This window comes from Phoca vitulina, unplaced genomic scaffold (genome assembly GCF_004348235.1).
Source record: "Phoca vitulina isolate PV1807 unplaced genomic scaffold, GSC_HSeal_1.0 scaffold27, whole genome shotgun sequence".
Taxonomy (NCBI): domain Eukaryota; kingdom Metazoa; phylum Chordata; class Mammalia; order Carnivora; family Phocidae; genus Phoca; species Phoca vitulina.
In genome coordinates this window covers 27,077,079-27,100,741 of record NW_022589730.1, presented here as the reverse complement: position 1 = coordinate 27,100,741, position 23,663 = coordinate 27,077,079, and the positions used below count along the sequence as shown (strand labels likewise).

The 23,663-nt window shown below is 45.9% G+C and overlaps 1 protein-coding gene across 1 annotated transcript in view; it reads right to left on the bottom strand.

Annotated features, from left to right (window-relative positions):
* PSTPIP2 (proline-serine-threonine phosphatase interacting protein 2) overlaps positions 1–17,736 on the bottom strand; it is a 69,779-nt gene extending 52,043 nt beyond the window's left edge. The window contains exon 1 of the mRNA XM_032422812.1: positions 17,616–17,736. Within this exon, the coding sequence (XP_032278703.1) occupies positions 17,616–17,648 (33 nt within the window). The 5' untranslated portion in view covers positions 17,649–17,736. The remainder of the gene's footprint in view (positions 1–17,615) is intronic.
* Positions 17,737–23,663: the final 5,927 nt, after the last annotated feature.

Genomic DNA, 23,663 nt, shown 5'->3' with positions numbered 1-23,663 from the left:
AAGTGTTACTCAACCAACAATAGTCAAATACATGCAATATTCTCCAAATGTGCCCCTCGGGATGATTAACTTTGGTTCTGAGGAATAAGACCAAGTAATACATTTTTTTATTCAGAAATTAATCATCCTTCATGTCTCGGTGATTCAGCCTTCCCTGACCCCTGAAATATGTGACTCTTGTTTCTACTTGTTTCTTGTGACTCCATAAAACTGACGACACTTTGTGTTGTCTTTGAGGAGTTTTTTTCAAAGTTTTTATTTAGATTTAGTTAAGTTTTGATGTTAGTTTATTTTATTATTATTTTTTTAATGTTAGTTTATTTTTGACTTCACTGCTTCTATGTCACTGAGACCAGACCAAGTTTACTATATTTTGGATTTTCTGTACTTTAGGTCCATGACTTTTGGGAATGAGAATGTCTTATATATTCAAATTTCAGAATTACTCATGTCTTAAATGTCACAATTCTAGAAGAGACAGGAAGTATTTCTTCCAGTATATGTTCTCCTAAGTCCATTGACTTTTCTCCTCTAACGTACTGATTTCTTTTTTTTTTAATTTTTTTATTGTTATGTTAATCCCCATACATTACATCATTAGTTTTAGATATAGTGTTCCATGATTCATTGTTTGTGCATAACACCCAGTGCTCCATGCAGAACGTGCCCTCCTCAATAACCATCACCAGGCTAACCCATCCTCCCATCCCCCTCCCCTCTAGAACCCTCAGTTTGTTTTTCAGAGTCCATCATCTCTCATGGTTCTTCTTAACGTACTGATTTCTTAGCCAGCCTGATCCAAGGAGCATTTTGCATGAATTTTGAGCACAGAGGATATTCAGGCATCTTAGATGTGAAACCTGTGTTAAAATGACACTTGACTGAACTAGACCAATAAATCTGATTCACTGATGCTACATTTTAACTCAAGTGAGTTGAAAACTTGTATCCGTACAAACCTACACATGAATGTTTAGACCAGCTTTCTTCTTAACTGCCCCAAATTGGGAGCAACCAAGATGTCCTTCAGTAGGTGAATGGATAAACAAATTGTGGTATATCCATACTAGGCAATATTATTCAGCCATAGGAGGAAATGAGGTATCCAGCCATGAAAAGACATGGGAGCATCTTAAATACATATTGCTAAGTGAAAGAAGCCAATCTGAAAAGGCTATGATTCCAACTACATGACATTCTGGAAAAAGCAAAACTGAAGACAATAAAGAGGTCAGTGGTTCAGAAGGAGGGAAGCAAGAATGAATAGGGGATTTTTCAGGTCAGTGAAACCACTCTGTATGATACTACAATGGTAGATATATGACATTATGCATTAGTCAAAACCCATAGAACACAGTGAACCTTAATATAAACTATGGACTTTAGCTAATAATAATGTATCCCTATTGGGGCAGCAAGAGTAACAAATGTACCACACTAATGCAAGATACTAATAATGGGGCAAACTGGGGGCTCGGGGGGAGTAATTTAGGAACTCTGTACTTTTATTCAATTTTTCTGTAAACCTAAAACTGCCCTAAATAATAAAACCTATTAATTTTAAAAATTCTTGAAACTACCCCTCAGTAACACAGCATGCTTTAGCTTTCTAGGTAATTACTAGAAACAGGACTTTAGTGACTTGATCATTTCAGCAAATTGGCTTTTGTCAAAATGATCCTCAGCAATCTGGCCTGGATCCTGCTGAAGCCACACTTATCTTTCTGTTCCTCAAACAGGCCAGGCCCTTCCAGCCTCATGTTTTCTCTCCCCTTCCCCCAACCCTCTGGAAGGCTGGCTGGACCTTACCCTTCCCATCTCAGCTCAAATATCATCTTTTGAGAGAAGCCTCCAGTGATCACTCTGCCCACCCCCCAAACACATGGAGTGACCATCTAATCACCTTATGTTGTAGGCAGAATAATGACCCTCCTTGAGGGTGATTTTTTAAAATATTACTTTAAAGGGAGCACCTGGCTGGCTTAGTTGGTGAAGCATGCAACTCTTGATCTCAGGGTTGTGGGTTTGAGCCCCATGTTGGGTGTGGAAATTACTTAAAAATAAAATCTTAAGGGGAACCTGGGTGGCTCAGTTGGCGTCCAAGTCTTGATTTCAGCTCAGGTCATGATCTCAGGGTCATGAGATCAGGCCCCACGTTGGGCTCCAAGCTGGGCATGGAACTGCTTGGGATTCTCTCTCTCCCTCTGCCCCTCCTCCCCTCTAAAAAATAAATTAATTAAATCTTTATTTTTACATTACATATATATATATGTATTTTTAAAGATTTTATTTATTGGGGTGCCTGGGTGGCTCAGTCATTAAGCGTCTGCCTTCGGCTCAGGTCATGATCCCAGGGTCCTGAGATCAAGCCCTGCATCGGGCTCCCTGCTCAGCAGGAAGCCTGCTTCTCCCTCTCCCACTCCCCCTGCTTGTGTTCCTTCTCTCGCTGTCTCTCTTTCTGTCAAATAAATAAATAAAATCTTAAAAAAAAAAAAGATTTTATTTATTTGAGAAAGAGAGAGAGAGTGTGGTGGGGAGGGGCAGAGGGAGATGGAGAGGCAGAGAATCCCAAGCAGACTTCCCGCTGAGCACAGAACCCAATGCAGGGCTCAATCTCACAACCCATGAGATCATGACCTAAGCCAACCGAAATCACAAGTTGGATGCTTAACTGACTGAGCCACCCAGGCACCCCAACAAATAAAATCTTAAAAAAAAAAAAAAAAAAATATATATATATATATATATATATATATATATATATATATACACATACACACACACACACATTACTTTGAAGTATTATTTATCTTGATTACTGAGGGTTTTCTGGACTTTTGGGGTGCACTCCTTTAAATTCTATGCCCAAGCGTCTTACTAGAGTTCTGGCCCTGCCTTCCTCCCTCCCTCCATCAAGGACCTCCATTGGTCATATTAAGGTGCAAATGACTTAACCACTACTTATCTTGGAAAGGGGCACTTAAACTTTTTGATTTACAGAATATCTGATTATTCTACAACGAACATATTAGCAAAAAAGAAAACCAAACCACAGATAATCTTGAAAGACAAAGATCACTTCCATTTATGTGCTTTTAATGTTGAGTTGGAGGGAGGGACAGCTTTATGACTCGCTGTTCTCTACCATAATCATTAACGTGCTTCTTCAACAGGAATGTGGACAAGCTATATAAGTACCTGTGTATAGGAACAGGTACACCTGGAAAATCCTCTAGAAAGTAACTCAATAATTTACCCCTGGAAGTTGGGATCTGAGGTGCTGAAGGAGGGACTTTGATAGTCCTGTTTTTTGTTGTTTTTTTTACTACACAGTGGACCTTAAACAACAAGGGGGTTGGGGGTGATGAGATCCCTCACCCCCCAACTGCCTCATCCCCCCACCCCACACAGTTGAAAATCCAAGTATAACTTTTGATTCCCCCCAATTTTAATGACTAATAGCCTACTGTTGACCTGAAGTCTTACCAAGAACATAAACAGTCACTTAACACATATTTTGTATATGTATTATATAGACTGTATTCTTACAATAAAGTAAGCTGGAGAAAAGAAAATGTCATTAAGAAAGTCATAAGAAAAAAAAGAAAATCATAAGGAAGAGAGAATACATTTACAGTACTGCACTATAAAAACTCCGTGTGTAAGTGGACCTGCATAGTTCAAACCCTTGTTGCTCAAGGGTCAACCGATACGCACCTGTAGTGGTTTTCCTATCTTGCAATGAGCATGTGTTACATTCCTACTTTTTTAAAAGTACCAGTAAAAATTAAAAATAAATGGCCCATCATACCCACAAGTGATTCTCTCTGCTTACAGGGCAGGTGGTAAGGAGAGGTCTAGCTGGAGAGGTCACTGTGAAGAGGCTGGTCCTTTCACTGGTGTATGTGGGAGTGGGAGGAGGTCTCCTGCACTCTAATTCCCACCCAGCTAGGAGGGGGCCCTCATGCCCTAAGGGGGAAAACCTCGCCTTGGCACAAACAGGTGTCCAGGTTCCTTCCCTGCAGGCTGGTCATGTCCCTCTGAGTTTGGAACTTTTTTTTTTTTAAGTAGGCTCCAGCCCAGTATGGAGCCCAACATGGGGCTTGAACTCGTGACCCTGAGATCAAGACCTGAGCCAAAATCAAGAGTCGGATGCTTAACCGACTGAGCCGCGCTAGCTGTACTTGTTCTTCTTTTAATACTTTTTTAAGCCCTTTGAATTATTTTCAAAGTTATACTTATTTTATTGTAGAAAAATGGAAAAGTACAGATAAGCAAAAAGGAAATAATTACGTTTTTCATATCACATGAAATCCCAGAAAAAACAATAGTTAACATTTTGCTGCACAAGCCCCAGATATTTTCCTATAGACATGTGACTATGTCTTCATATTTTTTTAAATATAAATGAGGAGGTCTTATTCTACAAATTGGTAGTAACTTTTTTTTAACTTAATATATTATAAATACCTTTCCGGATCGGGGACTATATTTCACTTGTTCTAACAATCCCTTATGTTTTTTAAAGTTATTTCCACTCATCGTTTTCAGTCATTTTCTCAATTTTAAAAAATTAACTTAAGTGCACAAGAACCACTCCCATATTGGCATGCGAACGCATACTGACAGCTGTACCCCTTTAACATGACTATGCTCTATTTTATCATTTGAAACACAGAACGGTCCTAGTTCTAGGCTGAGCAGATAGTATCGTCCTCATTGCAAAACAGGAAGCTTGGGCCCCGAGTGGTTAGCTGGGTGGCTTTGGGCAAGTCCCCCACTTCATCTGAGGTAGAGTGGGGTATAGACCCCAAATGATATGTGGCCATGGGTGGGAGGACTGCGGCTGCCCTGAGCTGGTGGCCTCTCCCTCCCCACTTCCTGTTCTCACCCAACCCAACCACAATTCCATCTGAATAGCTGCAGTCTTGTACTCTCAGCCTCTCTTGGGCCCCCTGGTCTTCCCAGGCTTCCAGCTTCCCTATCTGAAACCCCGTCCACAGGACTCATTTCTTTGCCCTGGAGAGCGGACAGACTTCTGGCTTGCCGAGCCCTTGGGCCCTGTGGCCTTGCTGTTTAGTTTCTGCAGAAGGGGCCACGATGCTCAATGGCAGGTGCCTTGACTGACATACCTTTGTCTTGTTTGCTCCCTTTGTTTCAGAGCTAAGGATACCTGCCAGGAACACCACAGTCTCTCGTATACAAACTCTCCACCTACGTTGCCCAGGAAAGGGCCATACCAGCTGGGGTCAGCCAGGGAGAAGCCTGCTGACCAAGACCACGGTGGCCCTGAGCAATGGCTGGTCAGAATCAAAGCCGACCACTCTTCTGGCAGGAATTCCATGGGAATCCTGATGAAACAGGTCAGGAGGGTGCTAACATGGGACAGGTGGACAAAGAACGCTGAACTGGGGACAACCCACAGGACTGGTCAGCTTTCCAGATCTCCAGATCTGGCCGTTAGCAGAAGTGCCAACAAAGGCCTAAGGAAATACTTTTTATTCCAGAGAGCTAAGGTCTTTTTGGACCCCTTGTTCAGGACCTGACTGTCTCGGGGTGGAGAAAGCTTAGTGTCTGTGTTTGATAAAAGGGACTATATCCTCAGAGAGGATCCAAGAGGCTGGGCAACCAAGGCCTGGAGCAGTGAAGGAACTGTATTTCTAGGGTTTTGGACATTTGTGGCCATTTATAACCTGTCACTTCAAGCAGCTATTCTTCAAACAGAAAAACTCGTGTTCAAATTGGAGTAGAATCAAATCAGCACTGCAAGACAAGAGTGGAAAGACCAGTGTTTCCCCAGTGTTTCCCCAGTGTTACGGCTTGCATCCATTACCCAGCACAACTAAGCCCAAAACCAGGCTCTGGCCCCTAGGAGGGCATCAAACTATTAACTCTTTTCATTCAAGACAGGACCTGCCGGTAGGTGTGGACTCTAAGTCCCCTATCCTGAGCAGCTTATTCAAGTATTCTTTCCAGCCCCATGCCAAGGTTTACCCTCCCTTGAGGTGTTCTGGAAACACAGATTTCCCCAACTTATCACATGCCCAGTGCTATCTTAGCACTTTTTAGGGACTGGTGCTCCATTGCACCCACACCCAGCTGGGACTGCCCCATAATCCTACTCTGCTAAGCTACGCCTTTTAGCGTGAGGAGAGTAGGCCAGCCTATTTCCGACCAGGGTCATACATGTGTGTTTGCCCCCTAACAAGAGCACAGGCCCACTGAGGGCAGGGGTCATTCTTCTCCTGACTTTAGGGGTCCACCCAGATCTCCGGCTTCTGCAAATGTCAGAACACCTGGGACTCATTCAGAAAGACAATTCAATATTGAGTAAAACTTTAACCATAGAAAAGCTCAAAAAAAGTAATTGAATGTTTATCAAGCTTCCAGCGTGGGGAGAAGTTTTTAAACTTTGGTGTGTAATAGATGGAATCACAAAAGGTTAGCCCAACACACTGAACTGTAAATGCATACACAGTTTAAGTACGATTATCATGTTACAGATGAGGACACCAAGCCTAGGAAAGCGGAGTAATTTGAACAAGGGCACATACTTCAGCTTAAAGGGAGCAGAGCTGGGATTGCAACCCAGGAACGTCCAATACAGAAGCCCGAGTACCTGAGGACTGCCCTTCACTATCGCACGCTGTATTTGCTGGATGCCAGAACACATGAATTACATACACAACACATGTATGTGTACACACATATGTAGATACAAGAATGTGCATTCAAATATTTGTAGTGGGCACCTGGGTGGCTCAGTTGGTTAAGCGACTGCCTTCGGCTCAGGTCATGATCCCAGAGTCCCGGGATTGAGTCCCGCATCGGGCTCCCTGCTCGGCAGGGAGTCTGCTTCTCCCTCTGACCCTCCTCCCTCTCATGCTCTCTGTCTCTCATTCTCTCTCTCAAATAAATAAATAAAATCTTTTTAAAAAATAAAAAATAAAAAAAAAACAAAAAAACAAATATTTGTAGTAAATGGCAAAGAATATCCTTATAATTTTTTAAAACTCATGTGGATTCGTAAGTAGCACAAGGAAAGAAACAAAACCATGTGTAAAAGAGGAAACAGAACCAGAAAATAAACAAATGTTCACTCTCCCTGGTGACAAGAACGCAAATGTTAAGTTTAATGAGGCACCTGTTTTTGCTTATTAAATGGGCCGGGAAGAAACCACACCAGCCATGTTGGATGTAGTGAAACTGGTCCCTTCGGATATTATTGGGAACACTGAGAATACGTCTGCCTTCTAGGAACTCACTTTATATATATGCCAACATTTTTTAAATGTACTACTGTAAATGAATGCTCTTTTCAGTCATTCAACAGACAGTCCTGTGAATCTGAGATGGGGAAACTGGGGGGCTCATTTTTAGAAAGACTCCATCTCCTCTGTTTCCCAGCTAGGTCCCGTTTACTCACGTTCTATATTTCACCTTGCATCTGAATCAACCAAGGAGCCCTGTTCCCACTCCAGGAGCGAGGCAGGAAAGTGAATCATTCTGAGTCTCGTCCTAAGCCCCCAAACACCTGATAACATCTAAGAAGAACTGAATCCCAAATATGTCCCAGGACACTGGCTTCAAACAAACCTCGGCCGATGCTGACATCAATACCCCACCTTCAGTGACCTATGAAATAACACCTACTATTCACCAGACATCGCCTTGAAGTGGACCCTACCCTGGATCCCTTTCCAATATAAACCCCTAACCCCAAGCAACAGAGAGACTCACTCTCCTTCCCTTCCCGAGTCTCCCAGACACTCCATCTGTGATACGCCATCACTTACGCTACTCAATAAGCTCTGCTTTCACTTCCTCCTGGCTCATGTTTGATTTCTTTTTGTTTTATTTTGTTTTTCTAAAGTTTATTTTTTTTAGTAATCTTTACACCCAACATGGGGCTTGAAGCCACAACCCTGAGATCAAGAGTTGCATGCTCTTCTGACTGAGCCAGCCAGGCACCCCTCGTGTTCGATTTCTATCCTGCACAAAGCCAATGACCCTCTCGGCTGCTCCTGGGTGACCTTGGACCCGGCCTGCCTACATCAAATCTGTTATGTACCAGGCATTGAATCAGGTACAGCTGGACTAAGCAGGCAGGAGTGTGGATCCTGACATATGGGTGGCCATGTCAGCTCTGGAATGACCGGCTGGGGACTTCATGTATGTGAGATAGAAATAAACACTATCCTTGTCTAGGCCACTGTTGTTTGGGGTATTCTGTTACTTATAACCGAACCTAATCTTATTTAGACAGAAGGTAAATGAGCTTTCACCAGCTGGTGCCTGGCTTCTTTTTTTCTTTTTTTAAGATTTTATTTTATTTATTTGTCAGAAAGTGAGAGAGAGAGAGCACAAGCAGGGGGAGCGGCAGGCAGAGGAAGAAGCAGGCTCCCCACCGAGCAGGGGGCCCGATGCAGGGCTCAATCCCAGGACCCCGGGATCATGACCTGAGCGGAAGGCAGACGCTTAACTGACTGAGCCACCCAGGTGTCCCTGGTGTCTGGCTTCTTAATGGAGTAGGAAGAACGATCATCAAAACAGAGTGAGCATATGGGAAGAAAGTGGAGGTCTGAGCAGCGTGGAAAAGGTATGATGTCATCACCGTGGAAGGAGAAAGTGATCTCATCAGAAAAACATAGTAAAACAGCTGGACAGTGACAAGTTCCTTCGTGAGTCTCCATAAACAGGTACTTAAAGAAGCCAATTTTTCGGGGCGCTTGGGTGGCTCAGTTGGTTGGGCGACTGCCTTCAGCTCAGGTCATGATCCTGGAGCCCCAGGATCGAGTCCCGCATCAGGCTCCCTGCTCAGCGGGGAGTCTGCTTCTCCCTCTGATCCTCTTCCCTCTCATGCTCTCTGTCTCTCATTCTTTCTCTCTCAAATAAATGAATAAAATCTTTAAAAAAAAAAATAAAGAAGCCAATTTTTCAATGCCCTAAATGAATGAAGATAGTATTTCTTAAATGATTGTTAGGAAAAGTAGACAACAATAGGTAAAATATACTTATGATACTTTATTATTGTATTCATATTTTATTTATTATATGGAAATAGTAGAATACAAAACAGTACATACACTATGATTACAATTATGTGTGCAGGAAAGAATTGGGAAAGGTACCAAATTACTAACAATATATTTTTAATTTCCTTGACTTTGTTATGTTAATATTAAAAACTGTTAGTTTTAAATAGCATGTGAGATTCATCTCATTGGGTAGATAATAGTCTCGAAAAAGTGAGATGTCTCATGTTTCCCTGTGACCCACGGCAGCTACCAAAGGGCCGCTACTCAGGACTTTGCAGATAGTTATTGAGCTGAACTGTCTGAGATGGCGTGATGACCAGGGAAGATCGCTCCTCTCTCTAACCAGTGTTGTGCATACTCTGGTTTCTCTTCAGATCGCATAAATCTTTCGCCTTTTTCTAACCAGTGTTGTGTTTTCTCTATTGGTCACACGGACTCTCATCAGGTGGTCAGCACTTAGAGTGTGGACTCTGCTCTGTATGTGGGTGCTGTGCCCCTCCCTGGGCATGGGGGTCCCAGCAGAGCCAGAGCCCATCCTTGACGATATCATTCTCCCAAGCACAAGATGACCAGCCAGTCACAGTAGAACAGGCTCTTTAGAAGCCCAGAAGGACACTTTCGCCTAAAGCAAATGTGAAGACAGAGCACTGACTTGGATGAGTAGCCTCTGTTCACTGCCACATGTATCTCTCATTGCTCTTTCCTTTGTTCATTTGCTCACTCTGATATTTGCTGAGTGACTGCCACATGCCAGGCACCATGCTAGGTGTGGGGGACATGGTGCTGAACAAGTCAGATGCACCTCATGGGGCTCACAGTCATGGGAATTAGACATTAAAGAGGTAAGTACAGTATTGTGGATTGTCTTATGGGTGCAGGATGCCATAGGAACAGGCAAGCAGGGTCAAGCAAATTGGCTAGGTGGAAACCATGATCATCATTTGGTAACTGACCTACGAGTGCCGCACTAGAGTAGGTGAGCAAGAGAAGGTAAGTGATCAGGGCAGAGAGGCAGACTGGGCTAGGTTGGGCAGAGCCGTGTAAGCCATGGTCAGACTTTTAGACTCCAAGTGCCACGAGAGGCCACTGGAGGAATTCAAGCAGGGGAAAGATATGAACTTATTTATGTTTTTGAGAGCTCTCTAAGTGACCTAGGCTCTAGAAAACAGTGGCTCCAACCCAAGAGAGCACTGAAGGGAAGCCCAGGGTGCCAGTTGTGCAGAAGGCCTGATGGAAACAGAGGATAGAGGGCTCCAAAATGGGGGTTTCCACAGGAGGATGGGCGCGAAGAGGATTTTTAAACATACTTGGAATGCTGGAGCATTTTTTAAAAAGAGTCTCTGATAGGGGCGCCTGGGTGGCTCAGTCGTTAAGCGTCTGCCTTCGGCTCAGGTCATGATCCCAGGGTCCTGGGATCGAGCCCCGCATCGGGCTCCCTGCTCGGTGGGAAGCCTGCTGTTCCCTCTCCCACTCCCCCTGCTTGTGTTCCCTCTCTCGCTGTCTCTCTCTGTCAAATAAATAAATAAAATCTGATAAAGGGTTCATATGCAGAATATATACAGATAACTCTTAACAGCAAAAAAATAAACAGTCTGATTCAAAAGTGGGCAGAGGACTTGAACAGACATTTCTCCAAAGATATACGAATGGCCAACAAGCCCACGAAAAGATGCTCCACTTCACTAACCACTAGGGAAATGCAAAATGAAGCTACAATACCATCTGGTACCCTTAGGATGGCTACTATTAAAAAAAAACAAAACAGATAGCAACAAAGTGTTGTATGAGGTACTTATGGGAGCAGGGAGTCTGCTTCTCCCTCTACCCCTCCCCCCTGCTCATGATCTCTCTCTCTCTCTCTCAAATAAAGAAATAAAATCTTAAACCTTATATGAGGTACTTAGAGCAGTCAAAATCATAGAGACAGAAATATGATAGTGGCCAGGGGCTGGGGTAACGGAGAATGGGGAGTCACTGTTTGATGGGCATAGACTTTCAGTTTATAGACTGAAAAGAGGTATGAAGATGGATGGTGGGGATCATTGCACAAGGCGAATGCATTTAACACCACTGAACTGTACACTTGAAAAAGATTAGATGGCAAATTTTAAGTGATATGTATTTTGCCACAGTACATAAAATATGGCATTAGGTAAAAAAAAAAAAAAAGTAACACACAAGCTAACCATGTGGAATTCAGTTGCATGGACCCTGAATATTATGTATATATAAAGCGTGTATAGGGGTGAAGGGCAGTGGGTGCCTCTTTTTACATCAAGTAGGTGAGACATCCATGTTCATTTCTTCACATGTTAAACATTTATTGAGCACATACTCTGTTCTCAGAACTGTGTCAAGCTCTAGGGACACAGAGGTGAATGAGATGGAAGGTGACCATAGCCTAGTAAGGAAGACAGGCAAAGAAACAGGTGACTCAATACAGGGTGATAAGTATACTGCTAGAAACATGCAACAGACTTCCAGGAAGTCTCCTAGCCAAGACCTAGAAGCAGGAACAGAGGTTAATGCAAAGTCCTGGGGGTGGGGCCAAGGGAACATCTCCCTCCCCCCCCAAGCCCCTTGGGGTGGAACAAGTAGTTTTGTGTGGCTGTGGTTCATATTGTGAACTTTGTGGGTATGAGGTAGGGGCCAGCCTTCTGCTACCATTACAACTTCCTATGTTCTTTTTTTTCCTCTCACTGCTAAAATACAGTTGTGAAAACAGTGCTGTCATTGAGGTAGGTGGAAGCTTTGGTATTATGCTTGAGGGTTTATAAAAGTACTTGAAACTGTAATCCTCCCCCATAAACAGGAATATGTGTAAAGAATGAACAGTCATCTGTGAAAAAAAAAATATTTAAGATCATTACAGCCTTTTTTTTTTTTTAAGAATAGTGGGTAAATAGAGCATTTAAATATCTAAGAATACTCTTTTGTTTTACTTTCAAAAATAGTTAGCTGTGATCATTTCTGTTTAAAAAAAAGAAGTCTTCGGGGCACCTGGGTGGCTCAGTCGTTAAGCGTCTGCCTTTGGCTCAGGTCATGATCTCAGGGTCCTGGGATCGAGCCCCGCATCGGGCTCCCTGCCCAGCGGGAAGTCTGCTTCTCCCTCTCCCACTCCCCCTGCTTGTTTTCCCTCTCTCGCTGTGTCTCTCTGTCAAATAAATAAATAAAATCTTTAAAAATAAATAATTAATTAATTTTTAAAAAAAAGAAAATAAGTCCTCAACTGCTTTCTAATCTATGAATGCAATCCCATGTGACCTGGTCAATGCTAATGAAATAGCCATACTTGAACAGTGAGTTTTGAGGCTAGGTATTAGTTCCCAAAGATAGAAAATGATGAATATTATGGATTTGTACACTGGGGCTTAAGATTGCCCTGTGCTGTCCTGAGCCTCCTTACACATACAAATAGTACAAGGAGTGGGGCGCCTGGATGGCTCAGTTGGTTAAGCGACTGCCTTCGGCTCAGGTCATGATCCTGGAGTCCCGGGATCGAGTCCCACATTGGGCTCCCTGCTCGGCGGGGAGTCTGCTTCTCCCTCTGACCCTCCCCCCCTCATGCTCTCTGTATCTCATTCTCTCTCTCAAATAAATAAATAAAATCTTTAAAAAAAAAAAACAAATAGTACAAGGAGTTTAAGACAGGGGTATTAGGGCCCACTGGGGAAAAGCCTTCCTGTTCTCACGAAGAAAAAATCTGTATCAGATATGTTGAAACCTCCTATTGACCTTTGGCTAACCTTCAGCCTAAAATGCAATATAAGGTAGAGCTAATTCCAGAAAGTAGTCTTAAACAAACAAGCCACCAGTCTACTGTGTCTTTGAGAAGTCTGATTCTCCTACTTTGCTCACACGCATACTGTTTGGGAAACAGGAAGCCCGTGACTCTGAGGCAAGTGATGAAGCCCTTGTTGGGAGGTTGTAAGGTTCACGGCAGCTATATGAACACTGGTACTGAAAATACCTAGTATTGGGGTGCCTGGGTGGCTCAGTCAGTTAAGCATCTCCTTCGCTCAGGTCATGATTGGGATCGAGCCCTGCATCGGGCTCTCTGCTCGGCAGGGAGTCTGCTTCTCCCTCTGCCTTTCCCCTTGGCTTGTGCTCTCTCTCTCTTTCTCTCTCTCAAATAAAAAAAAAAAAAGATTTTATTTATTTATTTGAGAGAGAGAGAGAGAGTGAGCACAAGCAGAGGAGTGGCAGAGGGAGAAGCAGACTCCCTGCCGAGCAGGGAGCCCGATGTGGGATTCGATCCCAGGACCCTGGGATCATGCCCTGAGCCGAAGGCAGACGCTTAACCAACTGAGCCACCCAGGCACCCCTAAATAAATAAAATCTTTTTAAAAAATTGTTTAAAAAATGAAAGAGCTAAATCCTCAAATACAGCAGTATGTCAATAGATAATTTTAAAACTGCTCTATCAAGAAAAGGCAGTGTAATCCTATTATTTTGTAAAGTGGTGGTAACTACCAGAAAGAGTATGAGTCTCTGCATAATGATGTTGAGAAAAGCAGGGATTTTTTATTTTCCTTAAAGATAGGCCCCATGCCTCTCATTAAATTTGTAAGAAAATAAAACAAGAGAAAAGGATTTTGATAATTATTTTAAAAATAGATCCCACTAGGGGTGCCTGGGTGGCTCAGTCGTTAAGTGTCTGCCTTCGGCTCAGGTCATGATCCCAGGGTCCTGGGGTGGAGCCCCACGCTGGGCTCCCTGCTCTGCAGGAAGCCTGCTTCTCCGTCTGCCCCTCTCCCCCCCGCTCGTTCTCTCTCTCTCTAATAAATAAAATAAAAAATAAATATATATATATAAATAAATATTTCCATGGGGCATTTGAATAAGATTATGTACAAAGACTGTGCTGACTCAGACCTTTTCTGGAGTATCTACTTAATTTGGCCATGGGCTTTCCACTTCCACGGAACATTCCTCTCTTGGGCGTGTGCCGGTCCTTTCCTGGTTGTATCCCTGCATCTCTGCCTTTATTTGTCTGTCCCCTCTCTCCTCCTGCATTCACAAAGGTATTCTTCAGGAGGGCTTCCTTGGGGACCTCATATCTTTTCTTTCCCTCTCCTTGAGGGACTGTCACCCACTGCCTTTAATTGTCACCTCTGTGCTGATGGTAAGAGAGCTGACAGCACAGGTGATCACGATGGGCCGTGCCCGGCACCGAACTAAACTCTGAGGCAGTGGACACTGCTAACGTCCCATTTTTATGGAAATGAGGAAGAACAACTGAGGCTTGGTGGTGGGGTGGGAGGAGGGAGGTTGAAGTACCGTGCCATCCGAAGTCACATAGCTACTAAGGGGCACAACCGGGATTCAAACCCGGCCAGTCCGCCTCAGAGCCTCCACTGGTAACTGATGCCTTTCTGTACTTCATGCAGTTCTCTATATTCCCTCGCCTGGACGCCCTTCACAAGGGGCCAGGGCCCTGTCCTCCAGACCGCCCCTCAAAGCCAGAATGCTGAGCACTGGTCTGCTACCATACCACCCTGAACATGCCCATTCTCATCAGAATGTTGACCACTAGACCCCAGAGAATATTCCCTGACATGTTTACACTGGTTGTTGAGCCATGAAAGTACTTTCAAATCCTGCTGCCTGGCGCCTTGTCTCCTCCCCAGGACGCACCCCCTCCCACAACCTCCCATACCCGCCAATCCTGGCATGGTGTGGGGGGGGGGGGGGCAAGGGGGGGGGGGGGGGGCTTCAGGATGCTGCTGGCCGTGGTCCTCACCATTGCTACCCCTGTGGTTAACTACTGTTAAAATTGCCTCTTTCCTCTCCCTCCTCCCCCTCCGTCTCTCCCCACAAACCAGTTCCTCCTCCCGACTTCCTTATTTCTGGGGCCCTTACCTCATTCCCCAGTTCACATTACAGGGAGCCTCCTCTGAGCCCTCCTTTCCTCTCTAGTGTTCACCTTCAACTGGTTGCCTTGCCCTGTGGCTTTGACCTCCTCTGCCCTCTGCCAGTCCTCCCTGATCTCCTCCTTTCCTCTCCCTATGGCCTCCATGCTGGAACAGACCCCTACTCCTGGCCCAGTTTCCTTGGCCTCTGCTGGACTCCCCTTACCCCCACCCCTTCCTCCTCCACAAACTTGAGGCCAAAGCCTGCCCTCCCTACCTTGCTTCCGCATGGGAATATACCTTCTAACCAAGGTGGTGCCTTACCCTGCAAATGGCACCTCAATTAGAAATCCTCATATAGAGGGGCGCCTGGGTGGCTCAGTCAGTTAAGCGTCTGACTTCGGCTCAGGTCATGATCCCAGGGTCCTGGGATCGAGCCCTGATTTGGGCTCCCCGCTGGGTGGGGAGTCTGCTTCTCCCTCTCCCACTACCCCTCCCCCTGCTCATGCTCTTTCTCTCTCAAATGAATAAATAAATCTTAAAAAAAAAGAAAGAAATCCTTGTACAGAAAAGGTATTTCATAACTATTTAATAAATTCAGTCGACTGGTACCCACTTGTGTTTCCAAAGTTTTCTACCATATCCAATCACAACCTTCTTGCCCTTGAAACTTGAAACACGAAACATGAAAGCTATTCCCCTGTGCTAACCACAGCCTTGCCTCCCCTACCCCCTGAGTGGGTGAGGCATCAGACATACTGCTGAGGTCTCCAGCAGGTTCCTTTCTGCCCCTTTGCCCCCAAGCCTGGATGACTGTCCCGTCTGCCTGATTCCTGAGCATTCATATGCAGGGCACCATGGCAGCGCTGGGTACACCCAGTGCCTACCCTCCGTGAGCTCCTGATTGGAGCTGCAGGAGAAATGATGGGTCAAATGAGGACCCAGCGTCTACCTCTGGTGGTACCAAAGGAGCCATGCAGAGAGCGGTGCTGGGAGAATCTCGCTGAGCACCAGCCTCATCAAGACATTCACGGAGCCTTTGGTCCATGCAGAGTCCTGCTCCACTATTTCACAGCCCCAGCAGCGTGGGAATGTTGCTTAACCTCTCTGCCACACAGTTTCCTCATCTGTAAAATGATAGTAAGCAAGCTACCTCATACGGTAGTTGTGAGGCTTAAAGGAGTAGTGCGTGTAAAGCATTTAGAACAGTGTTAGTTGGGGCACCCGGGTGGCTCAGTCACTTGATTAAGCATCTGACTCTTGATTTCGGCTCAGGTCATGACCTCAGGGTCATGATCTCAGGGTCTTGAGACTGAACCCCCCCCCCCAGTCGGCTCCCAGCTCAGCGTGGAGTCTGCATGAGATTCTTTCCCTCTTCCCCTCCCCAAGGGAGCACTCTCTCTCTTTCTCTCTATCTCAAATCGTTTTTTTTTTTTAAGATTTTATTTGTTTGTCAGAGAGAGAGCACAAGCAGGGGGAGCGGCAGACAGAGGGAGAAGCAGGCTCCTGCTGAGCAGGGAGCCCGATGTGGGACTCGATCCCAGGACCCTAGGATCATGACCTGAGCTGAAGGCAGACGCTTAACCGATTGAGCCACCCAGGCGCCCCTAAAAAATAAATCATAAAAAAAAAAAAGGACGGTGTTAGTCACAGACTGTGCACAGTAATGTCAGCTATTATAGTTTCTATTATTTGACATAAAGTGTTACAGGAAATTAGAGATGAAAGATAGCTTTGCAAAATCTCTCTCAGGATCTCAGATGCCTTCTGAAAGTATAAGGCCAGAGGGGAAAAAGAGTATAAACAGAAAGTTCTCTCTCCCCTGACCTTCACCTCTAACTCGGAACCCAGAACTGCTCTCTGCCCATGCCTCTACCCACTCCTGCAAGCAGGGGTCAGTGGCTGGGAGCTCTCTGAGGACGGAGGCTGCCGCTCTCACCCTGTCTCGGGCCCATCGGCTTTACAGACCCACTTACTCAGTCAACAACTCTTAGCTGAGCACACATCCTCCACCAGCTTGTTGGGGGACAGTAGCCCTGAAGGCCCCAGGGTGCCTGCCCCAAGGTGCTGTGTGCTTAAAGTCCTCCAGTTCAAAACCATAAACTGGCAAACGCTACGAAGGAACAGAATGGGTGACACGTGAGCTAAGCAATAGGGCCTCTTGGGCACAATCAGGAAAGGCTTCCCTGAAGAGGTGACATTTGAGCTGAGATCTGAAAACCGAGTGTCACACTATGAGGCAGGGGGAAGGCGGGTCTCTCTGCCCTAATTTTGCCCACCATGACAATACCTGCAATGGACCTACAGGTGGGCAGAGCCCCAGGGGAAGCTCAAAAACTTCAGGAAACGGGGCCTCCCAAGGCAGGATCTAAACCGGGTCGGTGAGGCCTCAGCGCCAGACTTCTCCACCCAGCAGCCCACGATGGGGCCGGGGCTGGGACAGACCGTCCGTGCCCGCGGACCTGGAGGACACGGTCCCCGATGGTGGTGGGGGGGGGGGCTGCCTGCCGCTGTCAGCCGGCGAGGCTCACCCAGGCCCCCCAGATCCGCGCCTGGCGCAGCCTCGGGGACACCGGCGCCTCCCCCCGGACCGGCCGCTCCTCGCCTGGGTCTCGGGATGCTGGGCGGGGAGATGGGGGCCGCGCGCCGCTGGGGCCCGGGGGCAGGGGGCCGGCCAGAGAGGGCACACGGCCGCGGGACAGGGCCCCGAGCGGCGCCCACTTACCCAGAAGTTCGCCTTGAACAGTGCGCCCGTCATGGCCGGCGCGCGTCGCTGGGGGCCGAGCGGAGCGGAGCGGCTGGCTGGCGCCCGGTGAGCGGACTGTGGCAGCCCGCGGTCCAGCAGCCCGACTGGAAAGTCGCCCGGCCGCGGGGAGGCCGCGCCGGGTCCTAAACCACGCCCGATAGCGCCCGCCCCGGGCGCACGGCTCCTCCCCGGCCGCCACTCCCGAGTCCAGCGGCCACGCCCACGCCCACGCCCGTGGACAGCCCCGCGACCTCTGTGACCCTGGAATTGCCCCCTCGTTCAGGAAGCCTTCAAGGATTGCAAGGAACTGGTCCTGCCGCCTTCCCGAATTTGACTCCCTTCCCGCCTACGTGCTCCCTCCTCCGCCGACCAATTCCTCGCGGAGAAATCCAGGTTCGGCGGGGTGGTGGATGGAGCCCCGCGCGATCAGAGGGTGGTCGCGTGGACCGGGTGTCAGCTGCGCAAAGCCTGAAGACGGACAATGCCAGCGGACGCTTCAGCAGGTCCTGTGTACTACCCCAGCCGCCTTCGCTACGGATCGGCCCCTGGGCAGGTTTTCGTCTAAAAGTCAAGGAAAGGTCATTGAAACTATTAGCCCTTGACTCTAGGTCCCTTAGTGGGGCCCTTTCAAGGCCTCCAAGAGCTCAGCTCCTCCCCGACCTCCTCCCCTTTCTCAAGACCCAAGATCATTTTCCACCAATCCCACTCCGGTAGGAGTCCAGAGACCCTTTCCTCTCCATGCACTCTTCCACCCTCAGGACATACATAACGCCAAGACAAGGCAGACCCACCCCTGCTTTGTACCACTGTGGTGCTCTGGGACAAAGTACTGCCCCGACCTACATGCCCTGAGCCAAAACTGTGGCCCAGAGAGGCTGAATGACTTGCCCAAGATTCCAGGGTATTAAATGGGTGAAGAGCTGGGTTAGAGTTCTGCCCTTCTAAACAGGGCCAGGGCCAAAGACAGATGTCACCCCTGGGGCAAATCCACCCTGGGCAAAGAGTAGGTGCTCAAGGAAGGGAAGATGAAGATCAAGGGTACCAAGACTGCGTGCTCATGGCCACCTGCAACCACAGGCCTGGAGAGGTAAGCATTTGCCTCTTGAGTAGGTTCTACCTCTGTCCAGACACAGTGAAAGGGCAATTGCTGGGGTGATTTGAAGGATAGCTAAAAGGTCCTGCCTGGAAATACCACGCCCAGTCCCCCTGTGATGAAATCCCACCAGCAGAGTTATCCACAACTAAGAAGATGAAGTGACTCCAGCCTTGGATCACTCCAAAGGCATGCATCCAGCCATCTGGTTGTTCATCTCTTTGGAAAGCAGTGAGGTTGGGAGGAAGGGAAGCCTGGCAGCACCATCTGGAGGCAGGAGAGGCCATGGTGGGCACCAGGAGAAAGGATAAAGTGCAGGAAAGGTAAGAAATAGCATGAACTGAGGGTCCTGCCTTCGGCTCAGGTTGTGATCCCAGGGTCCTGGGATCGTGTGCCTTGGTGCGCTCCCTGCTCAGTGGGGAGTCTGCTTCTCCCTCTACTCCTTCCCCCTGCTCATGATCTCTCTCTCTCACCTCTCTCAAAGTAAATAAATAAAACCTTTAAAAAAAAAAAAATAGCGGGCACCTGGGTAGTTCAGTCAGTTAAGAGTCTGCCTTTGGCTCAGGTCATGATCTCAGGGTGCTGCGATCGAGTCCCGTGTCGGGCTCCCTGCTCAGCAGGGAGCCTGCTTTCTCCCTCTCACTCTGCCTTTCCCATCTGCTTGTTCTGTCTCTCAAATAAATAAAAATCTTTTTTAAAAAATAGCATGAACTGGGAAGATGAAAGAAGATGAAGTTAAGGAAGACAGCACCAAGATTTTTCCTGGAAGTTTTTAATATTTGGGGGCAGATATTTTAGACACAATTCTAATTGTCTAAGTTTTCACTTTTAATATATATATATATTTTTAAGTCTTAGGAAGTCTTCCAAATGCTCACGGTGCATAATGCTTGATTTTCACAGCTCTGGGTCCAAAGATCCCTGACTTTTAACTCTCTTCCACCACCTGGTGGCAGGATTGAAAATTACAAATGCTTGTCCACACTGACGGAAAATACTATGCATTCATTCCTCAACCTTATTAAAATCATCGTCTGGGCAAGGCGTTGTGAGTAAAAAGACAAGTAAAATGTGTACTATATCTAAGGGTCTACAACCAATTGGAGAGATTTTACTAACAAAGTTAAATAATACTGCTATAGCAATTTTGAAATAATGACATTAAATGATCAATACCTTCAAGATAACCACTGTTAATATTTTGGCATAATCTCTTCCAATAAAACACATTTGTTGTACATAAAATTTTAATTCTTGCTTTTTTTTTTTTTAAAGATTTTATTTATTTGACAGAGAGCACAAGCAGAGGGAGAGAGAGGGAGAAGCAGGCTCCCTGCTGAGCAAGGAGCCCAACGTGGGACTCGATCCCAGGACCTGGGATCATGACCCGGGCCGAAGGCAGCTGCTTAACCGACTGAGCCACCCTTAATTCTTGCTTTTTTAGCTTAACAACATTTCATAAGTATCTTCTAAAGTCATTAAATGCACTTTTCCTAACAAAAAGTTTGATAGCACTCAGTGCTGGCTAAATGGACACTGTTGCATGTAGAACTTGAAAATCTCTGGGAAGAGAAATTTGATCGTGTCACCAAAATTTAAAATGCACTTATATTTTGACCCAACAATTCCATGTTGAAGACATAATTCCAAGTATATTCTCACATGTGGAAAGTGAAATATGTATAGTTATTCATAGCAGCATGGCTATTCTAGCAAAAGATAAGAAACAGCTAAATGTCTATTGATGGAGAATCAGCTCAATAAATTGTGATATATCTTCATAATGAAATAATAGTCAAGCATGAAAAATGAGGAAGTTCTTTGTGTATTGATATAGGACAATCACCAGATATATTAAGTGAAAAAAAAAGATACAAAACAAGCTGCCATTTGAGTAAAGCCAGAGAAAACCGTGCATGTGCGCGCGCACACACACACAATTTCATTTTTTATTATTTTAAGGATTTTTTATTTATTCATTTGAGAGAGAGAGACAGGGAGAGCACAAGCAGGGGGGGAGGCAGAGGGAGAGGGAGAAGCAGGCTCCCCGCTAAGGAGGGAGCCCAGTGCAGGGCTCCATCCCAGGACCCTGGGATCATGACCTGAGCCAAAGGCAGCCGCTTAATGACTGAGCCACCCAGGCGCCCTGGTTTTCTTTTTCAACATTTTGTTTGTCCACTCATCAGATGGTGGGCATCTGGGTTCTTAGGAATAATCCTAATGTAAACATTCACATACAAGTTTTTGTGTGGACCTGTGTTTCCATTTCTCTTGGGTATATACCTAGGAGTCGAACTGCTGGGTCATATAGTAACTTTACATTTAATTATTTGAGACCTTGCTAAACTGTTCTTCGAAACAACTGTCCCATTTTATTCCTACCGTTAGTGTATGAGGGTTCCAATTTGTCCACATCCTCACCAACACTTGTTACTATGTCTTTTCTATTCTAGCCGTCTTAGTATGAGGTAGCACCTCATGGTGCTTTTGATTTTCATTTCCCTGATGACTAATGATGTCAAGCATCTTTTCATGTTCTTATGTGGGCATTTGTACATCTTCACTGGAGAAATGTCTATTCAAATCCCTTACTCATTTTTTTTTTTTTTTTTTTAAAGATTTTATTTATTTATCTGAGAGAGAGAATGGGAGACAGAGAGCATGAGAGGGGGAGGATCAGAGGGAGAAGCAGACTCCCCACCGAGCAGGGAGCCCGATGCGGGACTCGATCCCGGGACTCCAGGATCATGACCTGAGCCGAAGGCAGTTGCTTAACTAACTGAGCCACCCAGGCGCCCCTCAAATCCCTTACTCATTTTTTAATTGGGTTGTTTGCCTTTTATTAAGTTGTAAGAATTTTTACAGATTCTGGATATAAGTCCCTTATCAGATATGTGATTTGCAAGTATTTCCCCCCATTCTGCGGATTATCTATTCACTTCTTTTCCCTTTTTCTAAGATTTTATTTTTTCATTTGAGAGAGAGACAGCACTAGATGGGGGAGGGTCAGAGGGAGAAGCAGACTCCCTGCTGAGCAGGGAGCCGGACGTGGGACTCTATCCTGGGACTCAAGGATCATGACCTGAGCTGAAGGCAGCGGCTTAACCAACTGAGCCACCCAGGCGCCCATCACTTTTTTTTTAAGATTTTATTTTTAAGGGGGCGCCTGGGTGGCTCAGACCGTTAAGCGTCTGCCTTCAGCTCAGGTTGTGATCCCAGGGTCCTGGGATCCAGCTCTGCATCTCAGGATCCCAGCTCGGCAGGAAGCCTGCTTCTCCCTCTCCCACTCCCTCTGCTGTGTTCCGTCTCTCGCAGTGTCTCTCTCTGTCAAATAAATAAATAAATAAAATCTTTAAAAAAGAAAAAAAAAATGATTCTATTTTTAAGTAATCTCTACACCCAACGTGGGGCTTGAACTTACAACCGGGAGATCAAGGGTTGCACGCTCCACCTACTGAGCCACCTGGGCGTCCCCTATTCACTTTTTTAATGGTGTCTTTTGAAACACAAATGTTTTTAATTTTCATTAAGTCCAGTTTATCTATCTCCATGCAATAAGCTGGGGCAGTCAGAGGGCTCACCTTGTTTTTTTCTCTTATGAATTAATGTCCTGTGCTTCTTTGTTATTCAATGTCTGAAGACTATAGTTTCCTATATTTTTTTTTAGATTTTTTTAAATTTATTTATTCATTTGAGAGAGAAAGAGACAGAGCACAGGCAGGGGGAGAGGCAGAGGGAGAGGGAGAAGCAGACTGCCCACTGAGCTGGGAGCCCGAGTGGGGCTTGATTCCAGGACCTGGAGATCATGACCTGAGCCAAAGACAGATGCCTAACCATCTGAGCCACCCAGGTGCCCCCTCACACACATATTTTAAAATGGTTCCCTCTAAGGAGGGGATGGGGCTGAGGGAACGAACGTAGGAAGGAGAACTACTTTTCATTTCATGCCCTTTTGGACCTCTGAATTTGTACTATGTGAGTTTATTACAGATCCCCTCCCAAAAAAATTTGTGTCATCCCTATCACACAAACTTCAATATTATTTTTAACTTTTGCATAATTTCCCATCAAGTGGATATACCAATGCTTCCTTAGCATTTCCCTAATGCATTTAGAAACATTAGAAACATTACTGTGATAAATAGATTTTACATGAATCTTTGTTAAAATTCCTCATAGTCAAATTACGGTTCAAAGAATATAAACATTTTTAAGGTTATTGGAGTATAGTGCCAAATGCTTTTCCAGAGAAGTTGTATCATCTATACTCTCAGCCGTGGAGGAAGGGGAGGGTTTCCCCAGAAGCTGGATGGGATAAATGGGTGGGATAAATGGATGGTCAGTGGCCAAACTAACAAATACCCAGTGTAATCACCAATTTTCCTTTCACACTTTCATGCCATCTGATGTCTATATCCCTCTTCCTCCTTTTCCTCCCACCAACCTTTTCTAACCATTCTTCCTTAAAACACTGCTTTCTTCTCATCTCTCCTCTCCTCACAAAGCTACCAAGTTTCCCTGTTGCCCCTCGGAATGAAGTCCCAAACACCTCTGCCTACTTTCAAGACCTTCCTGGGTCTGGCTCTACCCTGACCTTTCCGATCTCCTTGCCCAGCTTCCTGCCCTCCCCCCTCTCCCCACCCCGAGCCAGTCAGGCTCTTCCCTGTTCTGCCACCCTGTCTTTGCCCATGCTTAGCGGGCTACCTGGGTCACTCTTCCTCCTGCTGAAGTTCCACCTCGTCACCACTTCCCCAACTTCTCCAGCCCTGGGTGTCTTCTCACTTCTCGAATCTCTAGAACTTGTCATCCCTATCACACAAACTAGCCCTTAATAATGTATTACTTACATCCTAATGTTCCCTAATTTCTGCTCCTCTTGGATCTCTTACCTCCCCAAGAAGACTTCGAACACCTCAAGGTAAGACTGACATTCT